This window comes from Raphanus sativus, chromosome 4 (genome assembly GCF_000801105.2).
Source record: "Raphanus sativus cultivar WK10039 chromosome 4, ASM80110v3, whole genome shotgun sequence".
In the NCBI taxonomy this organism is placed as follows: Eukaryota; Viridiplantae; Streptophyta; class Magnoliopsida; order Brassicales; family Brassicaceae; genus Raphanus; species Raphanus sativus.
The window spans coordinates 39,016,567-39,039,912 of NC_079514.1; the positions used below are offsets into that span (position 1 = coordinate 39,016,567).

Genomic DNA, 23,346 nt, shown 5'->3' on the forward strand with positions numbered 1-23,346 from the left:
AGTCTAAGGAGAGCCCAAACAGAGAACAGATCGAAGCCCATCTAACTGAAGTTTTAATGAAACGATGTGTTTTAGATGCAGGGACACGTGTCAGTTCCTCATCACTCGAATTTGTGACATGGATGCTGATGTGTCAGCAGGAGAGATCCAACCTTCTTTTATATATATAGATAACTCAAAAGAACCTGAATCATTATTTTGCTTCATGAGGCCCAAATCAAACCAAGCTGTCGATCTAAAATTGAAAAGAAACAAGGTTTGAATGCAAAATATTTATAATTTATCTCCTTTTACAAAAAAAAAAAAAATTTATAATTTAGGGAGCTACGGCGTTATCAAGCATGTCTGATATGATTTCAGAGTAGAGACTATTTGAAGTTTTTAGGCCCAAATATTCTGTCTAAAGCCGATATAACTAAATATGGGCCCATAACTTCAAAACCCGATAATTATTTTGACTCATGAGGCCCAAATCAAACATAGGTGTCAATTGTACACTCCAAGAGAATTGAGGTGCTTATGCAGAATAATTATAAATTAAGGGGTAAACAACATGTTATTACCCCGTTTATACTTTCAGTTTGTTAAGTTCGTTTCGCAATCCAATAAGACGCGGATCTGTGAGATAGAGATCTAGAGGAAGAAGCAAGCAAAGCAATGGCAGGCATGGGAGCAGGGCCAGATCACCTATTCAATCTGAGAAACCAATTCTATCTGGGAGCTTATCAAACGGCGATCAACAACAGCGAGATCCGTAACCTCTCGCCTGAGGACGCCGTGGAGCGCGACTGCCTCGTCTTCCGATCCTACATCGCCCTCGGTAGCTATCAGGTTTTTCTCTACCCGTCTCTCTCTAGATTCATCTCGATGATGTCTCTCGTCGTCTCTAGATTGGCTTATCTGTTAATTCGAATTTTGTTGTGTGGTGTTGTTGAAGCTCGTCATCAGCGAGATCGATGAATCCGCCGCTACTCCACTGCAGGCAGTTAAGCTCCTAGCGATGTATCTATCGAGTCCTGCAAATAAGGTCGTGATCTGAAGCTTTACAATAGCTTATATACAGAGAGTTAGTTATTAAGTGAGTGTGTGCCACGTATGTTGTTATCTTTGTTCATGTGACAGTTAGCCAACGGTGATGTTCAAGAATTCGCTAGGCGGTAATTAGCCTCTTTATAGAGTATTAGCTGCCAGAAAAATTGTTTCGCTTATATGTGACCAATTTGCCACCTATACCGATGTTTAGAACATTAGCCAACATTATTTACATATTGGTAGAATTGATGTTTGGTTTTTTTTTTTTGTGTTCTTGATCAGGAATCAACGATTTCGAGCTTGAGGGAGTGGTTGGCAGATCCAACAATAGGAAACAATGCGACTTTGCGACTGGTTGCTGGTGTTGTTTTCATGCATGAGGAAGATTATAGTGAAGCTCTGAAGCACACTCATGCTGGAGGGACTATGGATCTGTATGTTTTTTTTTTTCGTTTTTTATTTGATGTAGTTGAGTGATTTCCTGTCAGAATGATGGTTATGTTTCCATATGCTCAAAGATTGTTACTTGCTTTTTAATCGTTAGGCATGCGCTGAATGTCCAGATATTCATTAAGATGCATAGAACAGATTATGCTGAGAAGCAGCTTGGAGTTATGCAGCAATATGACGAAGACCACACTCTCACTCAACTTGCTACCGCCTGGTTTAACCTGGCAGTGGTATAATGACATATATGCAGTTTTTTTTGTTTTGGTTTACTGTATAAATAGTTGTCGTCTTTCCTATGCTAAGTCGCTCGATGATCTCAGGGTGGCTCGAAGATACAGGAAGCTTATCTCATTTTCCAGGATTTCTGTGAGAAGTATCCCATGACATGCTTGATCTTGAATGGCAAAGCAGTTTGCTGTATGCAAATGGGTAACTTTGATGAAGCTGAAACACTGCTCCTTGAAGCACTCAACAAGGTAACTGACTTGTAATCGCTTTCTTGGCTTTTTCTGTAATATGGGTAAGTGTGAAAATTAGTTTGTGGTGATTTCAGGATGCTAAGGACCCAGAAACTCTTGCAAACCTTGTCGTCTGCAGTCTTCATGTTGGCAAATCATCTTCACGTTACTTAAGGTAAAAAATTGCGGTCACCTACTTATAAAAGCTAGCTGAGAGAGTAATGCTTTGTTGGGTCCATATATTTATCTCATATTATTCTTCTTTTACAGCCAGCTGAAACTATCACATCCAGAACATGTGCTCGTGAAGCGTGTATCATCAGCCGAAGATAACTTCGAGAGAGCGGTTCAATCTGTGGCCTGAAGACTCTTTCATGGCTCAACCTGTGCAGGATCGGTTTGATTTATCACATATATTCCCGTGTTTGGTAAACCTTCCAGAATAACTTTTGTCTTTTTTTTTAATCAGTATATGAACCAGATTTTGCCTTTGGGTTTGTTACATTTACCATTTCATTACTTCTAAATATAAAGTTCCAACGTTCACTCTCTTACTCTTAACCTAGCCAAACTGAATAGGAATACGATTGACTCAATAACCTAATTGAATTCATATCATGTCCACGGCCAATCTCATTAACAGATGGTTTGTATCTAAATTAGAGCTTCAGACTTGTACCAATGTTACTTCTCAAAAAATTTCGCTTCAATGAAAACGAATGGATTGGACACAAAAAGGAAATTAGAGTCTTATAGATGATACAAACTGAAACTGCAATGTCAAAAAAGCATGATAAAAACTTTGTAACAAAGTGAAACAATAACATAAACCACAAACACTGTTATACAAAAATCGGTTCGGTTTGGTATTCGGTTAGTTCGGTTTGTTCATTTAAAAATTGTTACCGGATAAAAGAAAAATATCTGAAATATATAAAACGGGTCTGGTCCGCTGGTAATATTATGACCGCAGATAGAACATGGCGGCTTCATCTAATCTCTTTGCAATCCCTGCGCGTCTTCAGTCAGCTTCTTCTCCGTTTATCTGTAACATCCTCATCTGCAACATTTTCTTTATGGCATCCTCTTTCTTTTTCTGACACTCGTGTTTCATTTTTAGCCGCACCAAACCGGAATCGAGTTCGTATCCTCGCCAAATCATGCCCGGACAATCAGAGCTTCGGTTCCAACGATTCGGATACTTCACCGGAGACAACCAACGAAACCCAGGTGCAAAGTTTGAGTCTTTTCATATATAATTCACTATGTTTGTTGTTTCAATCTATGGTAGAAGATGTTCAAGTTTTAGTCTTTACTGCTAGAAATGAGTAAAGAAACATTAGTTTATGTGTTTGCATATTACTGGTCACTGTAAATTGGGAGCTGTAGTTGAGAATCCATACTTGTGTATGCAAGTGCTTTACATTACATCTTACTTTAAAAAAAAAAATCATCAGAGTTTTATTAGCTGAATTGTGTTCTTGGCCTTCAGGGGGATCAGAAACCTTTGTCAAGGAGACAGTGGATGATGACATGTGCGTGCTTATCTCCAGCTTTAATTACCAATGCTTATACCTTTGTCTCTGTACAAAATGCAGCCGCTTTAGACAAGAAACCAGGTGTTTGCCGTAACTGTCAGGGCATTGGTGCTGTTCTTTGTGAGTTAACACTTTCTTGGCTTACTAAACTCTTAATAGATATATGATTACTCTCTGCTTAAGATGACATCTTTGTATGTTAAAAATTCATAATGATTCTCTGTTTCCATTTGATATTCTGCAGAAGGACTCATGAGCTTAACATTGATGTCCTTTATGTGTTTATATGATTTAGGTGATATGTGTGGTGGTACAGGAAAATGGAAAGCTCTCAACCGAAAACGTGCCAAAGATGTATATGAGTTTACAGAATGTCCAAACTGTTACGGTTTGTCTCTCTCTCTCTCTTTCCCAGCATTTTTTTTTTAATGTAGTTTGGTTTTTGGTAACCCCTGTTTGATTTGGTTGGCTCCTGTTTGCAAACAGGTAGAGGCAAACTTGTTTGTCCGGTTTGTTTAGGTACAGGTTTACCAAACAACAAAGGACTTCTTAGAAGGCCTGGTGCTCGTGAGCTACTTGACAAGATGTACAATGGTCGTCTTCTTCCCAATTCATGAGCAGGTATTATAGTACATGTCCTCGTTTCATCTCCATGTAAAGTTATCATTTGTCTGTTTACTGAGTTAAAAAAGCTTGACTGGGACAAATGTGTTGCTTTTTTTTGCAAAATTGCTTTTAAGCACAATAGTTATGAATTATAGAAGAGGAAGAAAGCTAATACATTGTGGACGCATGGGAAGCTATAGGAGAACATGTTTTTGTAATGCTGCTAGCTTTGTGTTGTAAATTCGAGTTAAAAATACTCCATGCCATAATGTAAGATGTTAGGCATAAAAAGCATATTAAAGAATTTTCTTTTCTTTTTAAAACATCAAGTTAAAAATATAAATTTAAAACAATTCAATCAGTTATTAAAAGAACAGTAAAATATAAAACCTTCTAAAACATCATGAAGCTCAACTTTTTGAAATGAAAAATAACCCAAATGTAAAGTGAAAAAATAGTTTTTTTTTTTTTGAAAATTATGTCCCTCCTACTTTTCACCAGTTCTTGCTTCTCTGATCTCAAAGACAGAGGTCATGAAACTTACTGGTGTTTTGACCTTTTGAAACCTATTGTTTCAACAGATGTATGTATATTCTATCAATATCAATCAATGCAAAATAACAATTAAAAGCAGCAACATAGGAGTCTTTCAAAGTCTACTAAAACATAGTTCAAAAAAAAAAGATCCACAACAACAGAGTTTCACAATGATCAGATCTCCAAAGAGAAAACGCTTCAAAGTTCTAAAACTAAAGTTAGACTTTGTTCATGAGAAGCTTGATCATCATCAGAGCAAATAATATAAGTCTAGAAATTCAATAAGCCAACAACAAACAGTTTATCAATAAAAGAAGAAACGGTTGGTGATCTCTATCTCTTCTTCAAGTTCACTTCTAACGAACCTCTCAGTTTCCATGGTTCCAGTACTCCACTAGGAGATGGTTCGGATCAAGAGCCTCAATGCGCTGGAAAATAAAGATGACACTAGTCATGTTATAATTTCATATTCCATAATGTTATATATTTTTACCTCAATTGTATACGGGGAGAGAAAACCAAACATTTGTAACCCGCTGATGCTTTCCAAAGTATGAACATTACGTTCTTGGCGCTTCTTGATCTCTTCGTTAACTTTCTGCAACACCATTTCCCAGCATGCCTGAGCTGAGAAAGCATAGAAGCCCTCGTCTTGAGATTCTTCTAGAGTAACCTGAAAACGATAAACAACAACGTAAAACGCAACTTTATTTTTATTTTTTCAAGCGTAACACGAAACTAATCAGAACGTTGTAAAAGTCTTTTTTACCCTGAATAACGGACCCACGAATTCTAGAACCTCAGATATGTAATAGCTCATTCTCGTTGGATCTTTCAGGTTATAGAATTTAACCCTACTCTTGAACCCTGTAAAACAAAGATAGTAAATCAACTTAACCCCTTTCAACCGATAAAATAAACAAGTTCTTTAGGGTTTGAAGAGTTGCACCTCTTGGAAATATTGCATGCTTGTTACACCAAAGCTCTCCGAAAACCAAGAACCCTAGGTTTATAGTCTCCACATAGGCAGCAAAGTTCATCATGGATAAACCAATGCGTGTGTCAGAAGTATCATCAAACTCGATATCATCCAGTAGAAGCTCACGGTTCAGATCAAAACCCCTAGGTTCTCCTGTCTCCTTAGTCTCTGAACAATCTTCTCTAACCATGGAAAGCCAAGTCTTTAGATCCTCCTTCTCACCTTCCAATGCTCTAACCAACGATCTCAACTCGTCCATGGTGTAACGAAGAAGTACGAACCTATCGTCCCCTTCACACGAACAAAGCTCGTTCGCGTGCTTAGTGCACGCATACACTCCAGGAGAGCATCTGTCACAGCAAGCTGCCGTGAGATGCAAGTCATAAGAGCACTTAAAGCATTCCCTCTCGCAGTTCGAATCAAAGTCCTTGTCCATCTTCACCAATCTGAGACCGCTTCCAAGAGCACCGATCCTTCCTTCCTCCATACGCAAACGAGTCTCCACCGCCTTAGTAAGAGTCATATTCTTCTCGCTGAAAACTCTCCATCCCACGCTCTCTCTACCATACCCCCAACCAGCCGAGATGAACCTAACAGCTTCATAAGCCGCTCCAAGGAGAAGCTTGTCGTGAGACACAGACGTTTTCTTGTTCTCACCACTCAATAACTCCACAGCGTTCTGTCCGTGAGATAGCCAGTCAACCGTAGCGACGTTCACAGCTTCCGCGCAGTTGAAACCGGCGTTGAAACCAGCGTGATACGCCCTAGGGAACGTGAGAACAAACTCCCCTGCACGCTGAACCGCACGACAAACCTTGACTCCCTCTTTTTGCAAAACGGACGGTGAAAACTGAGTGACAATTTCATGGAGTAGACCAGGTGTTTCCTCGAAAAGATCTGGTAAGTGTTTCCTCATGGCCTTCTCTAGTGCGGTTGCATGGCTTTCAGGAACTCCGTACCACACTTTCGGCTCGCCAAAGTGATTATAGTTTATTGAGTATAAGTGGTGGTCCTCCACATGCTGTTACATTTTCACATCAAATACTATTAGGTGAAACTACTAAATAAAAATATTAATTGTAAGTGTATTTTTTTTTACCCAGCAAAAAGATGAAAAACACATCCCAACGTAGACCCATGGCACGAGAACGCCGGAGATGTCTTTACGCTCGAATGGGAGTAAAGAGCCGGAGAGACGAGGTAAGTTGTTAAGGTTCCAACCAGAGGCTTCTCCATCCTCGAATCCGCTTCCAAGAACCTTCTTCTCTAAGTCAGCTCCATAATATACCTCGACTTCTTCAGGGTGTGCTGCGTGCTCGACTATCCGCCAATATTCTTTTTCGATCTCTTCGATGGATGGAGACGCATTTCCTCCTTTTCTCTCGAAATAGGAGTTCTTGAAACCCCGATCATACTTCTCAAAGTCCTCAAGAGTGAAGTCTGGTCCAGAGATGAAACCAAACTTCTCTTCTTCCGCGGGAGATGAAGCAGAAGCAGAAGCAGAAGCTGAAGCTGAAGCAGAAGTAGAAGCAGAGCTAGGTCGGCTCTTCTTGGAGGAACCGATTCTTGAGGATCCTCGTTTGCGTTTCCTTCCCTTAGGTATCTTCTTCTTCTGATTCATGGGCTCTCTGTTCTGGAGCAGCTCCATGTTCTGAACCCGGGTAGGGAACTTTGCATCCTCCCATATACTTTTCTCTTTAAGCCGAAAAGAAGGAGACCAGTTCAAGGGTGGTACGATACGGCAAATACCGTATGGTTCAGCTAAGTGACGTATACTTGCTATGTAAGCAAGTGTATCTTCAAACTCCTAAACACCCCAAAAGGTACAATAAAAAAATGAGGATTGAGGAAGAAGGAAACTTACGATCAAAACCACCTCTGAATACAAGATGGAGAACAAGCACTACCTCTGATGTAGGGCGGAATACTGGAGCGTTTTCAATGACTGGCCTACGCGCTTTAGCTGGATCCCGTCTACCAAGAACCTACATGTGTTTAATGAAAAATGTGACTTTGTAAGCATTTATGGAGTAATGACATCAGATAGCAAGTAGAAAAGTTTGGTCTTACCTCTCGATGACGGGGACTATTAGGAGGTTGTACATTAGTGTCATCCTTGTCCTGAAAAACATTAAAAATAAAACTTTATTCCTGAGAAAATCCAAGTCACCTATTGATTGAAAAAAATATGAATGAACTACAAATTAGGACTCATGGTGAACTATACAAACCATACTCAGACCAAACTAAATTTGTGACTTGGGATAAATTATAAAAATGATCATCCCGAGCCCCAATAAAATTGGGACTCAAGATAAATTATAAAAATCATCGCGAGTCAGAGTAAAAACTGGGATTCATGTTGAATTATAAAACTCGTCATCGCGAGTCGCAAATAAATTAGATTTAGAATAAACTATAAAAGTCGTCCCGAATCCGAATAAAAATTAGGAATCATGATTAACATTCGTAAATCAACTTAAGCAATGGAATGATATTTAAGGCCTAATCTACAATCTCAATATTGTTAAATCAAGTATGTTATATAGAGTAAGATCGGTATCAAAGCAATAAGACACGATTCGATAAATCGATCTTAAACGGAAAAAAATCACCTCTTTGATCTGAGATTCTGATGCATCAGCCATTTGAATGAATCAGTTCACTCCACAAAACCAGATGACCCTTATAAGAACTGAGATATACAAAGATTTTAGTAATCAAAGGATCAAGGAATCCTAGCCTTATATCCAATTCCCAAAATTATATATTAGGGAGTCATGAGACACATAGGCTTAGGGGGTTCATTATATAGATAAGGAAAACAAAAGGTGAAGATTACATACCAATCACAATGACAACTCAATATCTCTTTTCCTCAATTGAGATATAAAAGAAATTGAAATGGCAGTTACAATAAAAATAAAATGTTGAATATTGACCTAGTTAAGTAGCAATGAATTGAAAGAAGCAGCACAACAACAAAGAAAAAAAGCTAAAAATATATCAAAAATTAAAACCAACAAAAGATGGTAAACTAAATTAATCATCTATATTATTAAAACTGGAGTACATTTGATAATTGTTTGGAAACATAGATAATAGTATAAAAAACATAAATGTTATTTTGAAACATGGATAGCAGTATATTAAAAAAAAAGTAATTGACTTACGTTATTAAGAAAAATAGGAAGTCAATTTTACTACGAGAAATTATCTGGTTCAATTTTAAAATATACAAAAATTGTCCAATCTAACTATCTAAAAAACTTATTTTGTCTAAAATAATTATAAAATAAAATTTAAATTTTATACATATTTCAGATTAAAATAACAATTTAAAATTAATTTACATCAAAAATTGATTAAAAATATACATATATTCAAAAATGACTTTTACTAAAATATTTTCCAAATAACCATTATAAAAATGTTTTCAATATATATAAGAAAAATAAAATACAAAGCTCAATTCCAGACACCAACTTAAATTATGGTTTTTATATTTCACATTAAGTTTTAAAAATATAATATATGTGATCATTTGTATGATGGTACATATACAATATTATTAATTATATGATTACTTAAATGATGATACATATAAATTACGATTAATTATATGATGACATATATATATATATATGATATATAATAGCGACATATAAAATCAAAATAGCAACATATTTTGAAAACTAAAACCGCGCAGGCGGGTGAATCAAAGTTTAGTTTTAATTGTTAGTGCTAAAAAATGAATTTGAAAAGAGATGAGCTCACATCAAATGATCTGTTTAGTTTAAGGCAGTTCTTGAAACAACCAGATGAAAAAAATTGTTTGGCTCCTAAACATTTAATGCTTAATATATATTCTCTCCATTTCAAAACTAGCTATACTTTAAAAATATTATTTTAAAAGACATATTTTATACGTTTTAATGTATTTTTATTAATTAATCATAATAAATTGCAAGTTTCAATAAAATTAATAATATATATTGAATTTTGAGAAAATTTTCATTTAAATCACAAACTTTCAAATTTAATTTAAAAATCATAAAAAAAATTGGATCATTTAAAATATCAACTTATCTTGACTAACCATTTAAACCCTCAAGATAATTTGGCTAAGCCAATTTTAAGACTACTTTACTTTGGTTAACATATTGATTAGACTGTTAATCTCTGCTTATAATTTCTGTTAAACTAAAACGACGTCGTTTTGTAAACTATAAAAACCTCCTAAATCATTTTTTCTCCAAACCTAAATCTCTAATTCTTTGAAAATCAAGAAATACACTCTCTTCAAAGCTTGTCTCGATTTCATGATGATTTCATCTTCTCCATATTGTACCTCTCAAGATGAACTTGTCATGAAATTGAGATAAGTTTTGACGAGAGTGTATTTTCAATTTTAAAGAACTAGAGATTTAGGTTTGGAGAAGAAAATTTTTGGGAGTTTTCTAATTTAAAATGTGACGTCATTTTAGTTTAACAAAAATTATAAACGGAGGTTAACACCGTCTAATTAATCTGTTAAACAAAACAACGACGTCTTAAAATTGGCTTACTCAATTTAACTTGAGGCTTTAAGTGGTTTGTCAAGATAAATTGATTTTTAAATGGTCTAAAAAAGTTTATGTTTTTAACCAAATTTGAAATTTTGTGATTTAAATGACAACTAGACTTTGTTCCGCACATCCATGCGTGTAACTTTTAAGCTTAAAAAATTATATGATTTTTTGATTTTTTTATTACTAAACTAATTAATTATTTTATATAAAAAGCTGAAAAGTTTGATGAGATTATTTATAAATTTTCGACATATTTTTCATAATTAAAAATAAACATTAAATTTATTATGAAAATTGATTTTTAGTATCTTGAATGAATTATAAAATAAAGAATTTGAATAGAATATCTTGTAAATGACACTTAAAGAAATGTTAGCTATATTATATTATATTATATTTTGTATATAATTTTATAATAAATTGTTGTAACTTTAGCATAAATAAATAGATAATATATAGTTGTAGATATATAAGTTTAACATATATTAACAGTTTTATTTTATTTAGATAAAATATTACATATTTTTAAAAAAATTATTCCTTTTAAATGATGAATAATATTTTAATATTTTTAAATAGTGAAAACTATTTTATTTATTTAGTTAAATGAAAGCATTTTTATAATATGTTAGTTTACCAATTTAATATCATTTCATATTTTATTCATATAGTACTTCTATTTTATATAATATATACAATAATTATAAAATATATAAAAAATAACATATAATTTTATTTAATTTAATATAATAAATGTTTATTTAAAATTAATTATAATAATATTATATTACTAATTAGGAAATTATTTAATTTATAAAATTCAAAATATCTAAAACTTTTTGTAAGATTTTGTTAGATTTTTCGCAACATATTTGTAATCTAATATCTTTATAGTTATTAAGATTTTTAGAAATATTATTTATTCACATATGTATATAATCAAATATATGTAATTAAGGAAATAGACCTATCATTATTTTTATAGTAAATAAAAGTAGTACTTCTCTTTCATTAGATAAGATATTTAAAATTAATTATAATAATTTATTACTAATTACTAAATTATTTAATTCATCAATTTAATAAATATTTAAAACTTTTTGTATGACTTTTTATATTTTTCTCAACAGATTTGTAATCTAATATTTTATAGTTATTAATTAAAAATCTTATATATTCAATTATGTAAATAATAAAATATATTTAATTAAGGAAATGAACCAATTGTAATTTTTTATGGCAGATAAAAATAGTACTTCTCTTTAAATAGAGAAGATTTTCCCAATTAATTTTGATAGGAGAAAAATTGTAAAAATAATTAATCACAAATTATATTTATAATCATATATATATATATTTTTATTAATATAAACATATTTTTTTTAAAGGGAGGGAGTATAAATTATTCAAATTCTAAACTATCCAAAACATGTAGTTTATAGATCATCTATTTTTTATACCGTGATTGTTTTGGATCCCATAAATTTTTAGAGCTTAAAGGAACTTATGGAGAGTCACCCCTCTGGCGAACGATTAATTCAGAGACTATAAAAATAAACTTACTAAAAAATTTAAAATAAAGAAAACTTAGACAGAATTACAGAGACAAGACAGGAGAAGAAGACAGAAAGCAGTACAGTGTGTTGTAAGAAGACAGAAAGCAGTACAGCAGTACAGTGTGTTGTAAGAGCTTAAAGGAAGTTTGTAAACAACCGCCAAACAAAACGCACACTGTTTTAAACTGAAACACATCAGCGGGGAGGTGCCATCAGTCTTTTTCCTTCTTGTTGGTTCGGTTTGGTTGGAAATTTCTACAGGTTTGGATTTTCTTGATTTTGAAAAGTAGACCCGAATTAGGACCTGATTATATGGTTTGATCGTTTTGCTTTCACAATTTTCGGTTAAGATGTGAATAAAATAGAGACCCAATAAAAATATATAGTTAAATACTAACTATAAACGTAATTTTGTATATTTTTAGTTAACTTACAATTTTGATATATTATGGTTTGTTTGCTGTGGTTATATTTATTTGGCATCAAAAATTTCAGGTTTTAGCCTTTTTGGTTACAAATTTCAGTATGATTTTCGATGAATGAATCCGGTTACAATGAAATATATAGTTTTTGTTTTGTTTACAATTGCTAAAAATTATAAAGCCTAGCTACCCTAACTCTTAGGTAAAACTACTCCTCCAAAATCCTGAATGGTGGTGAATAAATTGTTCTTTTTTTTTTATAAAATGAAAACCAAAACCATAGTATTTGTCGGCAACATTTGTTTCTCGTTATTGCCTAGAATTTAAACATGTACATACTATATATCAAATGATCCAACAACAAAAAAAACCATTTTCTTTTATTTCTTGTCAAGATTCACAATTCATTGATTTGATATCCACTAGACTAATCCTCACGAACTGCTCAATGGTCAAAATGTGGAGACACTGATTTAGTATATTCATACATTATCATGCATCTTCTTGATTTTAAAATTCAAATATCATTATATACCTCCTTTTTCAGACCGCCTCTTGTATTGAAACCTCTACATGTTAGTCACTACTTCTCCACACCGCCATAAACGTGCTTTCCACTTCCTTCTTCCCCATTTATATATATACTCAGAGACTCTAAGTTTCTAACCCAAACCCTAAAAATCCCATCTTTAGTAAATATTATCTTAGATTACTGAGTTTGTTATGTCTCCTCCAGCGTTGATTGTGTTTGAAGATGGTCTAACCAACAAATGGAGCAACGAGGAGTGGCAGGGTCTCAGCGTTTCTCCCGGAGAAAACCCTAATCCTAACTCTACTTTCAATATCTTGGTGCATAATGCGGCTATGCAGAACCAGCTGACAGTTTCCCGCCCATCTGTAAAAGAAGAAAGCTTCAGAATGGTCTTACCTCTTGCAATGTCTCCGCCAAGAGACAAAGCCGTGCCGCTTCCTGTTCTTCCCGAGCCGATGATGAAGCCACCGAGGAAGCTTAGCCAACAAGAAACTATGTTTTCTGAAGAAGAAGATTTCAAGTGCAGTGCCTTCTGTTTATCTCTCCGTGGTTTTGGGAAGCAAAAACCTGTTAGGTCACCAAAAAGCGATGATTCTCCTATAAAGAAGAAAATGATCAAACCGTCATCGTTCTCAAACTCTGCTGTCTCCCTAAGTGCCTCGCTCGAAAAATTCGAGTATGGCTCATGGGCTTCAACGACTGCTCCAGCCCGAGAAAACGGCAGGCTGTACTTCGATCTTCCCGTGGAGATGATCAAATGTGGCAGTGGAGGAGGCGGAGATGTGCAGGAGCCAGTGAGTTTGGGTTTCTTCTTCGACAAGGAAACGGGAAGTCCAGCTTTGAGAGGCGTTCTAAAGACTTCTTTGTCGGTAAGGCAACAAAGAGGTTCGGCTGAGACGTCACCGCAACGCCGTGTCAGATTTTCGACCACGACCTCTGTTTCATGCCCGACTTCACCGCGTTCGTGTATTACCCCGCGGCTGCTTAAGGCTAGAGATGACTTCAATACGTTCTTAGCAGCACAGAACGCGTGAAACCCTAAAAACAGAATACTATAATAAAACAAATATTTTCGTATTTACGAATAATAGGTAATGTCTATTAGAAGATATCAATATAGAGCGAATATTTGCGTTCTATTTTGATTTTGAGTCTCTGCGTAACCAGATTATAAGCATTTAAATTTTTTAAATCTTTCATCTTTGCTTCAAACAATAATGCTATGTTCGGTTTGGCTCTGTTTTCTGCTTAATTTTGTACTTATTACAAATGGTCGATCAGTAAAACAATGCTTTGAACATGTTTCTGTCATTGTTTTTATATTGGTACACAAACGGTAAATACTAAAAATACTAAACTTTTCAACCTCGTACAAACTTTGATGGAAGGAAAGTAGAAATGCATGTGTAGTGTTATGTCTTTACAAGAAGAAAACTTCAACGTCAGGAAAAGAGGTTCGGTTATTAATTCCACCTATATATGAATCTTGGACGCAGATCCAAAGCGCAAACGCACTCCAGTCAAACTTAAAAGCAAACAAAGGAAGAGAAAAAAGTTATACAACAAAAAGGAAACATGTGTTAAGTGAAGAGTATCGTTAGCGTTTTGAACCGTTGGTTTTATTAGTTTTAGGTTCTTGAATCGACGAAGACTCGAACAACGTCAAGGATCTTAGCACAACAAATAGGGCATTTCCCTCCATTACATTGCAGTTCGTTGGCGCATCTCAGACATGCGCACATGTGGCCGCACCTACATAAATCAAACGCAACACAGCGTATAAAGAAGATCCAATACCTTTCACCAAAGAATATAGGTGTGATTGGTACCTGTATAGAAGTGTATCAACTTGCGTCTCGTTACAAACGTAGCAATTGCGTTTCAGTGGATTTTCACGGTGAACTGACTTTTGAAGGCTAGCGTTTACGTCCAAACACGTTTTGACAGATTCTCTTAGCTCCGACATTTCTATCTGTAGCTGTAAGATCTGTGATCTCATTTCTCTTATAGTCTCCACCTCCTAAAACATGTTTTTGAGAAATTTAATTACCAATCTCACATGGTTTAGTTTCGGTTTTTTTTTGACACGTCTAAAACAAAAGAAGACTCACATTGGCCTGGAGATTGTGCTGAGGTAATAAGTCAGGTGTGGAAGTAACTCCTGTGTCCTGAGAACTCCATGAAACTGATGACGTGTGGCTCAAGTCATCATCCTCTTTGCCTATGATACATTTCTGTTCCTCTTTACTAGCTTCGTCTATCAGCTGAACCGGATGTGTCGGTACACGGGACATTATGAGCTTATCGATCTTCTCTCGCAACCCGCTCTGGAGGAAATCAGAAACCGGTCTTCTGTATGATCAAGAGAACCGATTTCAGGAAACTAAAACATGTCTTTTATTAAGAGAGAAGAGTTATTTGATTTGGTTTTACTCTTACCTCTCAAGGAGTCTGCAGATATCATCATTGTCAGATCTCGTGTTCATCACTTCCAAGTACCTCAATTTCCTCAGATCTTCCCAATAAGTCCGAGGCTGAGATATTTCTCTAAACCAGTTATAGTTCATTTCTTCATAATAAGATTGTTCATCCTCATACTCTTCTTGCTCTTCCCATCCGTACGACGTTTCTTGTGTCTCAAGTAACCGTGCTTCTTGACTTCCCTGCGTACCGGTTTCTACCGTGTTCTCTAAATGAGTTACGCTGGTGCAGCAGGGGCTAGTGTTATCAGATTTTATGCTCAAGACTTCTGGTAATATAATCTCTTGCAGCTGAAGGCAACTCAGATTTGATTCAGTTTCTTTCTTGCCTAGCATTGCCTCCTCTATCCTGTGGTTTGGAAGGCTTAATTGTTCTGTGGAAGAAGCGGCGTTTGCTCGGAATCTCTCCCTGCGTAACGGTTACAGACTGAGATCAGCAGAACAGTTTCTAAGATCTGAACAACATTAACTAGAAAACAGAGGTTCTTGATCATACCTTAGGTGGAGAACTGTAAAGCCAGGTTTTAGGCGATCCATGTCAGGTGATTTTGCGCTCGACGACCGATGACGATCTTGAATCGCTAGGCCGCGTTTGAGGCTCCTTAGCCGCAACATTGACTGTTTAAACAAAGTAGAAGCGAGAGATTTTAGTAACTCTGGAAAACTGGGTTAAAAATGTGCTTAAATAAGCTGTGGGCTGTTTATGTAAATGTTGCGGAAATATTGGGTAGTTTCTGAAAAACTACAAGTTACCTGGAGGCGACCGCGTTGAGGAAATTTAGAAACTGCGTTGCGTTCAAGAAGCGACTCCAGCTCCCTGTAACGTTCGCGTTCCAGACGCGTTAGCAAATAGGTGAAAGCTTGCCGCCCTCGGAGTCGCCGCGCCGAACAAGCAAACTCCGGCAAATACGTTTTCGCAACCGGCATGTCGACGGCGCCGACATTATCGCCGGCGGTTAGCTTCAGTCGCCGGATAATATCAGCGACTCTGCCCCATTTGCTCTCTCCGGAGTCAGGAACCGAGTGGAGAGTCTCGGATTCAATCTCCACCGTTGGATCATGATCCTTCGACTCGTTCTCCGACTCAGATTCGCCGTCGATGGAGGGAGCAGAAAGGTTGGTTTCCTCCTGAACGCTCGCTCCTCCAAAACTTCTCTCTGTTTCTTGGCCGCGGATCGGCGAGTTTCCGCCGTTGGATCGACTCAGCCGTGCCTCCCATATCTGCACGAGAGAAGAAGCTCCTCTCTTCGAATGTTTCGTGCTGTCTGAAAAGTTCTTACCCTTTCCGACACGTGGTTTCTCCGGCGATCCAAGACGGCTTTTGCTCTTCTTTCTCAACTTGTTCCCTGTCCAAGAATCGACTCTGTTATGCGAGTTCTTGTCGGAGATAGCCGCATGTTTCACTTGTGCGTTCAGAGTCTTCTTGATGTTTCTTCTGTTGCGATCTCTGAGGATACATCCGAGATTAGATCGCAAAGATGTGATCGAATCTACCTGAGAAGACGCCATGTCCTCGTCAAAGATCACAAAGACGAAGACATTCTACGTAACGACCCATCTTAGATTGGATCTTGATCTTAGCAAATGAAGTAGAAATCAAAACGTTTCTTCTTTTTTTTTCTTAACTAACTGAAGACACTTTGTTTCAGCTAAAAACAGAATAACGATAAAGAAACAGAAACTCACTCAGTGCAACTGTGTTTTGTTTTTATTTGACTATTTTTACAAGGTTTTCTTCCTACTACTAGTAAAAGAAACAAAACTGTTATGTGCTTACCTTCTAAGTTGGAAACGTGTTTGAAAAACAAAGAATATAAAACAATGTGTAAAAATAAAGGATATAAAACAGTGTGTAAAAATAAAGGGAAGACAAGTAGTATGTTGAGGGTCTAGACTCTAGAAGAAGCTTCTAAGGTTTGGAATTTATGTAGGTGACAAATTTAAGATCATTTAACTCTACTAGTTAGTAGTTAGTGCTCTTAATTAGGTTATTGATGAAGATGAAGGCGTGGAGGGTCCGAATGTTGAGAGTGCAAAGGTTACAGCCGTTGGCAAATGGGGGCCTTTAAACTGGATGCACATCACTGTTAGGAGGAAATTAGTTTGAGTTCCTTTAAAACATGTTTAAAAACTACTTTAGCTTTCTGGATCAAGATTATGCTAAATTTTTCTCAAAAGTTGTCATTTTAAACTATGGTGAATAGTGTTTAGATGTATAAGAAGATTGATAGTAGTTCAAATTAATGACTGAACTTGCATGTGTTTTAATTTCTAAACCAGAGTTTGAAACCTACCGAAGTAAGTAGCTGATAAAGATAAATTATTATTCCAAAAGAATAAAATTTATTAAAAAGAAATCAAGATCACTTGTATTCGTTTCCTACATTGTCGCACATGTTGGACAACGTGACACGACTGCAAGTCTGCAACCATGTGTTTTTGTATTTTTTCTTACATAAAACAATTTAAAAAAAAAGTCTGTTGATCTTTTGTGTTTGTTTGAACGAAGAATTGAAATGCCGTGAAATATGGTTGTGGTCAACAATTTTCTTCTCACTAATGTGTTATACGAGAGGTTAGTCAAACCAAATAGTTAATCAAACAAAAATCAAAGATACATTGTATGACTTGAGTACAAAATCATGTTCTCACACTATTGCCGTTCTTTTTTTATTGGCTAATGGGTTAGTTATGTGAGATATTATCTGAAGGTGGGCATGCTGTTGATGGCAACTTGAACCTTCCAAAACACAGTTAGGAGATCATGAACACTGGTGCAATGTCATTTGCAGGACACTTTAACGCTCTAACCATAAGACAACGCAACTGGCTGGATAGCCAGATAACGGAAAAGGAGAAGAGAAATCTAGAGAATCTAAGCTATCAACATTTTAATACGTTGATGGTAAATTAATCATGGTGAAAGCAAGAACTAGTGTTCCTCCAAGAGTCCTTCCCAGTGAGGAATGGACTTCATTTCAAATAAAAATTGGTAAAGAGACTAAAACTCGATGAGAAGATTTACAAAAATTTGAAGATGGAACACATGTTTCTAGCATATTATTTTAGTTTTAGGATTTTCATATGAAAACAATTGTTTCGAATGATGTCTATGTTTTTAGTGATAGTCTATGTTAAATCAGCAATTTAACAATTACATGAAACTATCTATATCTACTTCAAGTCTTTGCATAAGGAAATTTACTGACGAATGGTGTGTAATATCAGTTTGACAAAAAAAAATCAGTTTGACAATGATAAGATTGAAAAATATAAAGCAAACTTTTACAAGTTACGAATTCATCAAGCCAAAGTTTGAAAGTTACATCTTAAAGAATTTTCATGCACCAAACCACAATCAGCCGAGATGCCAAGTCAATGCCTACGGCTTCTACAATATTGACTTTCAGTAAAAAGAATTATAATAAAACGTGCCATCTTTATGTTTATTACAGGGTTTTTAGGATGAGATTCTTAGCATAATATAAAAACTGTTTTTTAATTTTAACTAAGAAAAATTAAAAACCGTTTTTTAGATTAAATATTTAAGAAACGATTCTTAATTTTTCTTAGTTAAAAACTAAAAAACGGTTTTTAAATTACGATAAGAACATCACCGTCCCGTTGTCACATGGGTTCTTGAGATAAAATATTAGAATCAAAACTCTACTTACAATCATTTATTATAGTTTTTTTTCGCTCCACACTCTCTCTTTTGCAGTTGATATGATTTTCACCTAATTTTGGATAGTAATCGGGAAGGCCAAATAAATCTTTTCACCAATGACATGAAAAATGTCCAAATAAGAACATGACATCGTTAAATCTTGTCATGGAAGAGACTCTTTGTCTTTTTGGCTCATGATATTCGGTAAATAACTTTTTTCCATCTCGTTCTGCCTTTCTCCACTCCTTTCCTTTTTCTTTTGTTTGAATTATCAGTGTTAGTTGATTTGAATCTACTGTATGTTAAAAATAGTGAAGAAACAAAAACTTGTTCATCGGCTTGTGTTTGTCTCCGACACTTGTCTCCAACACCTCCAAATCAATGGTCAAGTGTGTTTTTTTTTCCGTCAAAGTCGATGGCTTTTTTTTTTTGAACACAGTCGATGGCTTTCAGTTTTTTCTTTTAACTTTTGTAAATTATAAATGTCTTCAAGAAGAAATTAATATCGAGTCTTTTATATAAAAGTGACGTCATATTTAAAAAGACTGCAACCCCTTTGATTTTTCAGTCTCAATCAATCCTCAAAGTTCACATTCACACACAGACAAAGTAAACAAAATTCGTACCATCTTTGCTTTTTCTTTTATTTTCTTTCTTTTCCTCTTGGACTTTCCACGCATTAATACACCAAAGAAAAAATAATTCCACAAACAATCTCACACATCTCTCTCTCTCTACCAGGAAGAACACTCATTTTTGATCTTTCAAGAGCTCATTAATTCTGTATAATCGGAATAGACTCTCTTTTGTTTTTGTGTGTGTTCTTGTAATATAAGCTCATAATCTTATACTTGTATAACATGTGATGCGATCTCCTCACATCATCGTTTCACTTGTTCTCCTTTTCTTCCTCTCTCTAATACTCCAGACACATCAAAGAACCATTGGTCAAACTCACCGGAATGGCTCCAATGTCCAACACGTCAATGATGCGGCGGTGACTTCCCCGGAAGGGAGAAGACGAGAGACCTTTAGGGTTCGGCGGCCGATGACCTCATGGCGGAAGGGGAAGATGCTCAATAACAGTGAACATGGAGTCCCAAGTGGTCCGAATCCCATCTCCAATAGGTAGAACTATATACTATATATATTATTACAGAGCTTATTGTATGAATATTCTGCCTAGTAGTCTAGTATATCTCTTTGCTTTAAGGTCGCACGTACAAAAGTCATCGAATGTTACCGGTTGTCTGTTGATTCAAAGTTGGAAACTTCAAAATTTGCAGGTGAATTGTTTTATGGTAGTGACATGGAAAATAATAATATCTTACTGTAACTCCAATTCAGAGTATAGAAAATTTGACGTCTCATGTGTGGCTAGACGATCAATGACGGACGGGCTATATATCGGTTTGAGTTTTGTGCAGTGATTTGATCACTCGTAATAATCTGAGAAACTACTCAAAAAGTGTTGTGAACAGCCGTCGTCTAGGTTAGAAGAAGAATAGAGAAGAAAACGTATTGAGGCAAATACCCGTTTAGGGTTTCTTATTAATGATGTGATAATAATTTACAAACCTTTAGACCCATATTTATACAGCCTCAAAAAACCCGATTTCCTTTTCCTAATAGAAATAGTAACTTTCCTAAACCAAAAAGGACGGCCCCCGCACCCCCAGATGTCAACCTTGATAACGAGTGTCGCCCGCACTCGGTCGGACTACGTCCGACCCACGAGTGCTGGGCATTTTACTGGTACAATAGAGATTTAAGACACACAGATGCAACAAACACCACCTTGACGAAAAATCTCTACAAAACTCATTATCCCGTCTATCTTCTGGGGGAACCTCCATTGCTTCTTAGCATTGGCAAACACGGAGCAGATTCAAGCAATGCTTGAACTTCTCCGTTGTAACAGGCTTGGTCAACATGTCAGCTGGATTCTCCGACGTATGCACCTTCTCCAATAAGACTTCTCCAGAAGCTGCTAACTCCCTTATCTTGTGAAACCTTATACGTATGTGCTTCGTCCTTCCATGATACACTTGATTCTTAGCCAAGCATAACGCGCTTTGACTATCACAGTGTAGCTGAACACCTTCTTGATCAACACCCAACTCGGATACAAGTCCTTGTACCCATACTGCTTCCTTAGCTGCTTCTCCAAGTGCCATGTATTCAGCTTCAGTGGTTGACATCGCTACAATACCTTGTTGTACCGATCTCCAGCAAATAGGTGCTCCTGCAAGAGTAAATACATACCCCGTAGTTGACCTGCTATTATCAAGGTCTCCACCATAATCTGAATCCACGAACCCAATAACTGAATCCTGCACTTCTCCACCAAACATAAGCCCATAGTCACTTGTACCTCGCAAGTATCTTAGGATCCACTTCACAGCATCCCAATGTCTCCTCCCAGGATTCGACATGTACTTACTGACTTGACTAACTGCTTGTGCTAGATCTGGTCTTGTACACACCATTGCATACATCAAACAACCAACTGCGCTAGCATAAGGAACCTCCGCCATATCTTTGAGTTCTTCAGCAGACTTTGGACTTTGCTCTGCTGTAAGTATGAAGTGCTTCGCCAATGGTGTAGAGACTGGTTTTGAATTCGACATATCAAAACGTTCTAACACCTTCTCAATGTAGCTCTTCTGAGAAAGCCATAACCTCTTAGAGCTTCTATCCCTGCGAATCTCCATTCCAAGAATCTTCTTTGCAGCACCAAGATCCTTCATCTCAAACTCTCGTCCCAGTAACCCTTTCAAACGATTTATGTCATCCATATCGTTTGCAGCAATGAGCATATCATTGCTGGGCATTTTACTGGTACAATAGAGATTTAAGACACACAGATGCAACAAAAAGAATTGGTCACTCAGCTCCTAGAATTACAATGATGAGACCATATAAAACACAGTATAAATAAATACTTACAACCAATTTATTTTGTTTCCAATTAGTATTTTAGGAAAAATAAATCATACAAAAATAGCGAGGAAAACAATTTAAAGACGAGAATACGTTCACATGTCCTGGGATCAAGACAGGTGTAGAAACAAATACACACACACATGCATACACATATATAGACAGACGTGCTTATAAAGGGTTTGGACCGTTTTCCACATTCAGAATTACACTTTAGTGCTTTTATTTATTTTTACTGCTAACGAACTTCGACTCTCTCATGCAAAGATGGCCTGACTATAATAGTTTTATATAAACTTGTTTACATACTCTCATATAATTCTAACTCTAGCCATTTTATATATACATAGTTTTCATTTTGTCATGATAAAATTTGGATATTCTAAGACAAATAGACTACTCACGTCAAAATGTTTTAGTGAGCGTATCCACACACTTATTGACTTCTTTCCCGGCCGGTTTTAGTTTAGAAAATATAAGGCAATTAATAATCACCAACCAACCATGCATGTAACCATACAAATTAGCTTTGATTTGATATAGTTTTTTTTTGCTAAATATTGATTTGATATAGTTATAAATGTATAGTACGTCGGTGACTTCAGAGGTCCCCTAAATACATGCCACATGCATCGCGAACCTGCATTGATGTTGTGTCAACGAAAGGTAAGTGATGATGAGTAGTATTGAATAGTACTGTATACTTTTGTTTGAGTTAGAATCTTATTGCTATTATTTTAGTTATTTAGTATCTAGAAATTATATGTGGATCATGACAAATACTTGATCTTTCATCTAATTAATATTATTGCAGATTACAGTTTGTACTTAGTAATGAACGAACCAATGCAATTAACAGATCAGAAACATATGTGGCTATTCTCTTAGATTAGTTTAAAATTTTGTCAAACTTAGACATGGTAATTAGTCTTTGTTCAGTTTACTAGTATGCCAAAAACATGCTTAAAGTAAGTTTGTCTCGGTTTGGTTTAGAATGAGTTTTCTTTCTTGTAAATACAGTCTGGATTATTTATCTACTACAACATAGCTACTACACATGAATTTGTCAGCATATTCTTCAAAATTATTTACTGCATCTAAAAAGGAGGTGAAACTAGAAAAGAAAAAAGATAAAAGCGGCACAATGAAATAAAAGGAAACACAAAACGGCATAGTTTTGTCTCTGTAAAGGAAGAGAAGACAGTCCTGGCATCCAAAGTTGCACAGAACCATCCCTCATCTTACATATCACAATCCTTTTATCCATTTTGATAGTAACAAACTAATAATATATTTCTTTTATAATCCAGTAATCATATACTTTAAAATATCGATTTATATATACTCAACAGTAAACAGAGTTCTAGTGAGCATTACTTGTAGAAAATGGAGGAAACAAAGTTGCAAAGAGTAAATACATTGGTTTTACACCATAATACAAAAGAGCTTCCTAGGCCCATAAACAAAGCGCCAAGTCTCAGCTTTTTAAGCTATTTAAAAAGCTCTTATTACCGACGTACAATTACCTTACCTTTTCTATAACTTCCATTTGAATAATAAAGCAAAAGAGATGGT

At 35.6% G+C, this 23,346-nt stretch overlaps 6 protein-coding genes across 9 annotated transcripts; 4 read left to right on the plus strand and 2 right to left on the minus strand.

Annotated features, from left to right (window-relative positions):
* The first annotated feature begins 558 nt into the window (after window positions 1–558).
* LOC108848956 (coatomer subunit epsilon-2) lies at window positions 559–2,488 on the plus strand. The gene is made up of 7 exons (XM_018622427.2): window positions 559–831; window positions 938–1,027; window positions 1,315–1,466; window positions 1,577–1,712; window positions 1,803–1,958; window positions 2,036–2,115; window positions 2,211–2,488. The coding sequence occupies exons 1-7, from the start codon at window positions 658–660 to the stop codon at window positions 2,302–2,304; spliced, it is 882 nt and encodes a 293-aa protein (XP_018477929.1). The 5' UTR covers window positions 559–657; the 3' UTR covers window positions 2,305–2,488.
* Window positions 2,489–2,851: 363 nt separating this feature from the next.
* LOC108853563 (protein PHOTOSYSTEM I ASSEMBLY 2, chloroplastic) lies at window positions 2,852–4,388 on the plus strand. Of its 2 annotated transcripts, none has more exons than XM_018626972.2 (6): window positions 2,852–2,987; window positions 3,061–3,170; window positions 3,433–3,598; window positions 3,774–3,866; window positions 3,965–4,099; window positions 4,219–4,388. In XM_018626972.2, the coding sequence occupies exons 1-5, from the start codon at window positions 2,921–2,923 to the stop codon at window positions 4,093–4,095; spliced, it is 567 nt and encodes a 188-aa protein (XP_018482474.1). In that variant the 5' UTR covers window positions 2,852–2,920; the 3' UTR covers window positions 4,096–4,099; window positions 4,219–4,388. The 2 variants fall into 2 exon arrangements, with proteins under 2 accessions (XP_018482474.1, XP_018482473.1); XM_018626971.2 differs by having other exon boundaries at window positions 4,227–4,388.
* Window positions 4,389–4,785: 397 nt separating this feature from the next.
* Window positions 4,786–8,248, minus strand: LOC108850935 (lysine-specific demethylase JMJ15-like). The gene is made up of 7 exons (XM_057008285.1): window positions 8,216–8,248; window positions 7,671–7,721; window positions 7,508–7,585; window positions 6,700–7,407; window positions 5,571–6,621; window positions 5,391–5,488; window positions 4,786–5,294 (listed from the first exon to the last, which is right to left on the minus strand). The coding sequence occupies exons 1-7, from the start codon at window positions 8,246–8,248 to the stop codon at window positions 5,073–5,075; spliced, it is 2,241 nt and encodes a 746-aa protein (XP_056864265.1). The 3' UTR covers window positions 4,786–5,072.
* Window positions 8,249–12,588: 4,340 nt separating this feature from the next.
* On the plus strand, window positions 12,589–13,914 carry LOC108853581 (uncharacterized). Its single transcript, XM_018626987.2, has one exon. The coding sequence runs from the start codon at window positions 12,873–12,875 to the stop codon at window positions 13,713–13,715; it is 843 nt and encodes a 280-aa protein (XP_018482489.1). The 5' UTR covers window positions 12,589–12,872; the 3' UTR covers window positions 13,716–13,914.
* A 44-nt stretch (window positions 13,915–13,958) lies between these two features.
* LOC108853323 (uncharacterized) lies at window positions 13,959–16,947 on the minus strand. 3 transcript variants are annotated; one of them, XM_018626747.2, is made up of 7 exons: window positions 15,915–16,939; window positions 15,658–15,779; window positions 15,121–15,570; window positions 14,793–15,033; window positions 14,511–14,701; window positions 14,293–14,433; window positions 13,967–14,206 (listed from the first exon to the last, which is right to left on the minus strand). In XM_018626747.2, the coding sequence occupies exons 1-6, from the start codon at window positions 16,668–16,670 to the stop codon at window positions 14,310–14,312; spliced, it is 1,884 nt and encodes a 627-aa protein (XP_018482249.1). In that variant the 5' UTR covers window positions 16,671–16,939; the 3' UTR covers window positions 13,967–14,206; window positions 14,293–14,309. The 3 variants fall into 3 exon arrangements, with proteins under 3 accessions (XP_056863787.1, XP_018482249.1, XP_018482248.1); XM_057007807.1 differs by having other exon boundaries at window positions 13,959–14,433; window positions 14,793–15,030; window positions 15,915–16,947; XM_018626746.2 differs by having other exon boundaries at window positions 13,967–14,433.
* A 2,542-nt stretch (window positions 16,948–19,489) lies between these two features.
* LOC108855008 (CLAVATA3/ESR (CLE)-related protein 42) lies at window positions 19,490–20,170 on the plus strand. Its single transcript, XM_018628694.2, has one exon. It carries the CDS (start codon window positions 19,694–19,696, stop codon window positions 19,958–19,960), a length of 267 nt encoding a protein of 88 aa, XP_018484196.1. The 5' UTR covers window positions 19,490–19,693; the 3' UTR covers window positions 19,961–20,170.
* Window positions 20,171–23,346: the final 3,176 nt, after the last annotated feature.

Excerpts from the sequence above, each read along its gene's own strand:
- LOC108853563 (XM_018626972.2), top strand. The coding sequence starts at position 2,921 with ATGGCGGCTTCATCTAATCTCTTTGCAATCCCTGCGCGTCTTCAGTCA. Across the intron at positions 3,599-3,773 it reads GGGCATTGGTGCTGTTCTTT|GTGATATGTGTGGTGGTACA; the intron begins GTGAGTTAACAC and ends TATATGATTTAG. Across the intron at positions 3,867-3,964 it reads AGAATGTCCAAACTGTTACG|GTAGAGGCAAACTTGTTTGT; the intron begins GTTTGTCTCTCT and ends GTTTGCAAACAG.
- LOC108853323 (XM_018626747.2), bottom strand. The coding sequence starts at position 16,670 with ATGGCGTCTTCTCAGGTAGATTCGATCACATCTTTGCGATCTAATCTC. Across the intron at positions 15,780-15,914 it reads CTCAACGCGGTCGCCTCCAG|TCAATGTTGCGGCTAAGGAG; the intron begins GTAACTTGTAGT and ends TTGTTTAAACAG. Across the intron at positions 14,434-14,510 it reads GTTGATACACTTCTATACAG|GTGCGGCCACATGTGCGCAT; the intron begins GTACCAATCACA and ends TGATTTATGTAG.
- LOC108850935 (XM_057008285.1), bottom strand. The coding sequence starts at position 8,248 with ATGGCTGATGCATCAGAATCTCAGATCAAAGAG. Across the intron at positions 6,622-6,699 it reads GTTTTTCATCTTTTTGCTGG|CATGTGGAGGACCACCACTT; the intron begins GTAAAAAAAAAT and ends AAAATGTAACAG. Across the intron at positions 5,489-5,570 it reads GCATGCAATATTTCCAAGAG|GGTTCAAGAGTAGGGTTAAA; the intron begins GTGCAACTCTTC and ends TTTGTTTTACAG.
- LOC108855008 (XM_018628694.2), top strand. The coding sequence starts at position 19,694 with ATGCGATCTCCTCACATCATCGTTTCACTTGTTCTCCTTTTCTTCCTC.
- LOC108853581 (XM_018626987.2), top strand. The coding sequence starts at position 12,873 with ATGTCTCCTCCAGCGTTGATTGTGTTTGAAGATGGTCTAACCAACAAA.
- LOC108848956 (XM_018622427.2), top strand. The coding sequence starts at position 658 with ATGGCAGGCATGGGAGCAGGGCCAGATCACCTATTCAATCTGAGAAAC. Across the intron at positions 1,028-1,314 it reads TATCGAGTCCTGCAAATAAG|GAATCAACGATTTCGAGCTT; the intron begins GTCGTGATCTGA and ends GTTCTTGATCAG. Across the intron at positions 1,959-2,035 it reads TCCTTGAAGCACTCAACAAG|GATGCTAAGGACCCAGAAAC; the intron begins GTAACTGACTTG and ends TGGTGATTTCAG.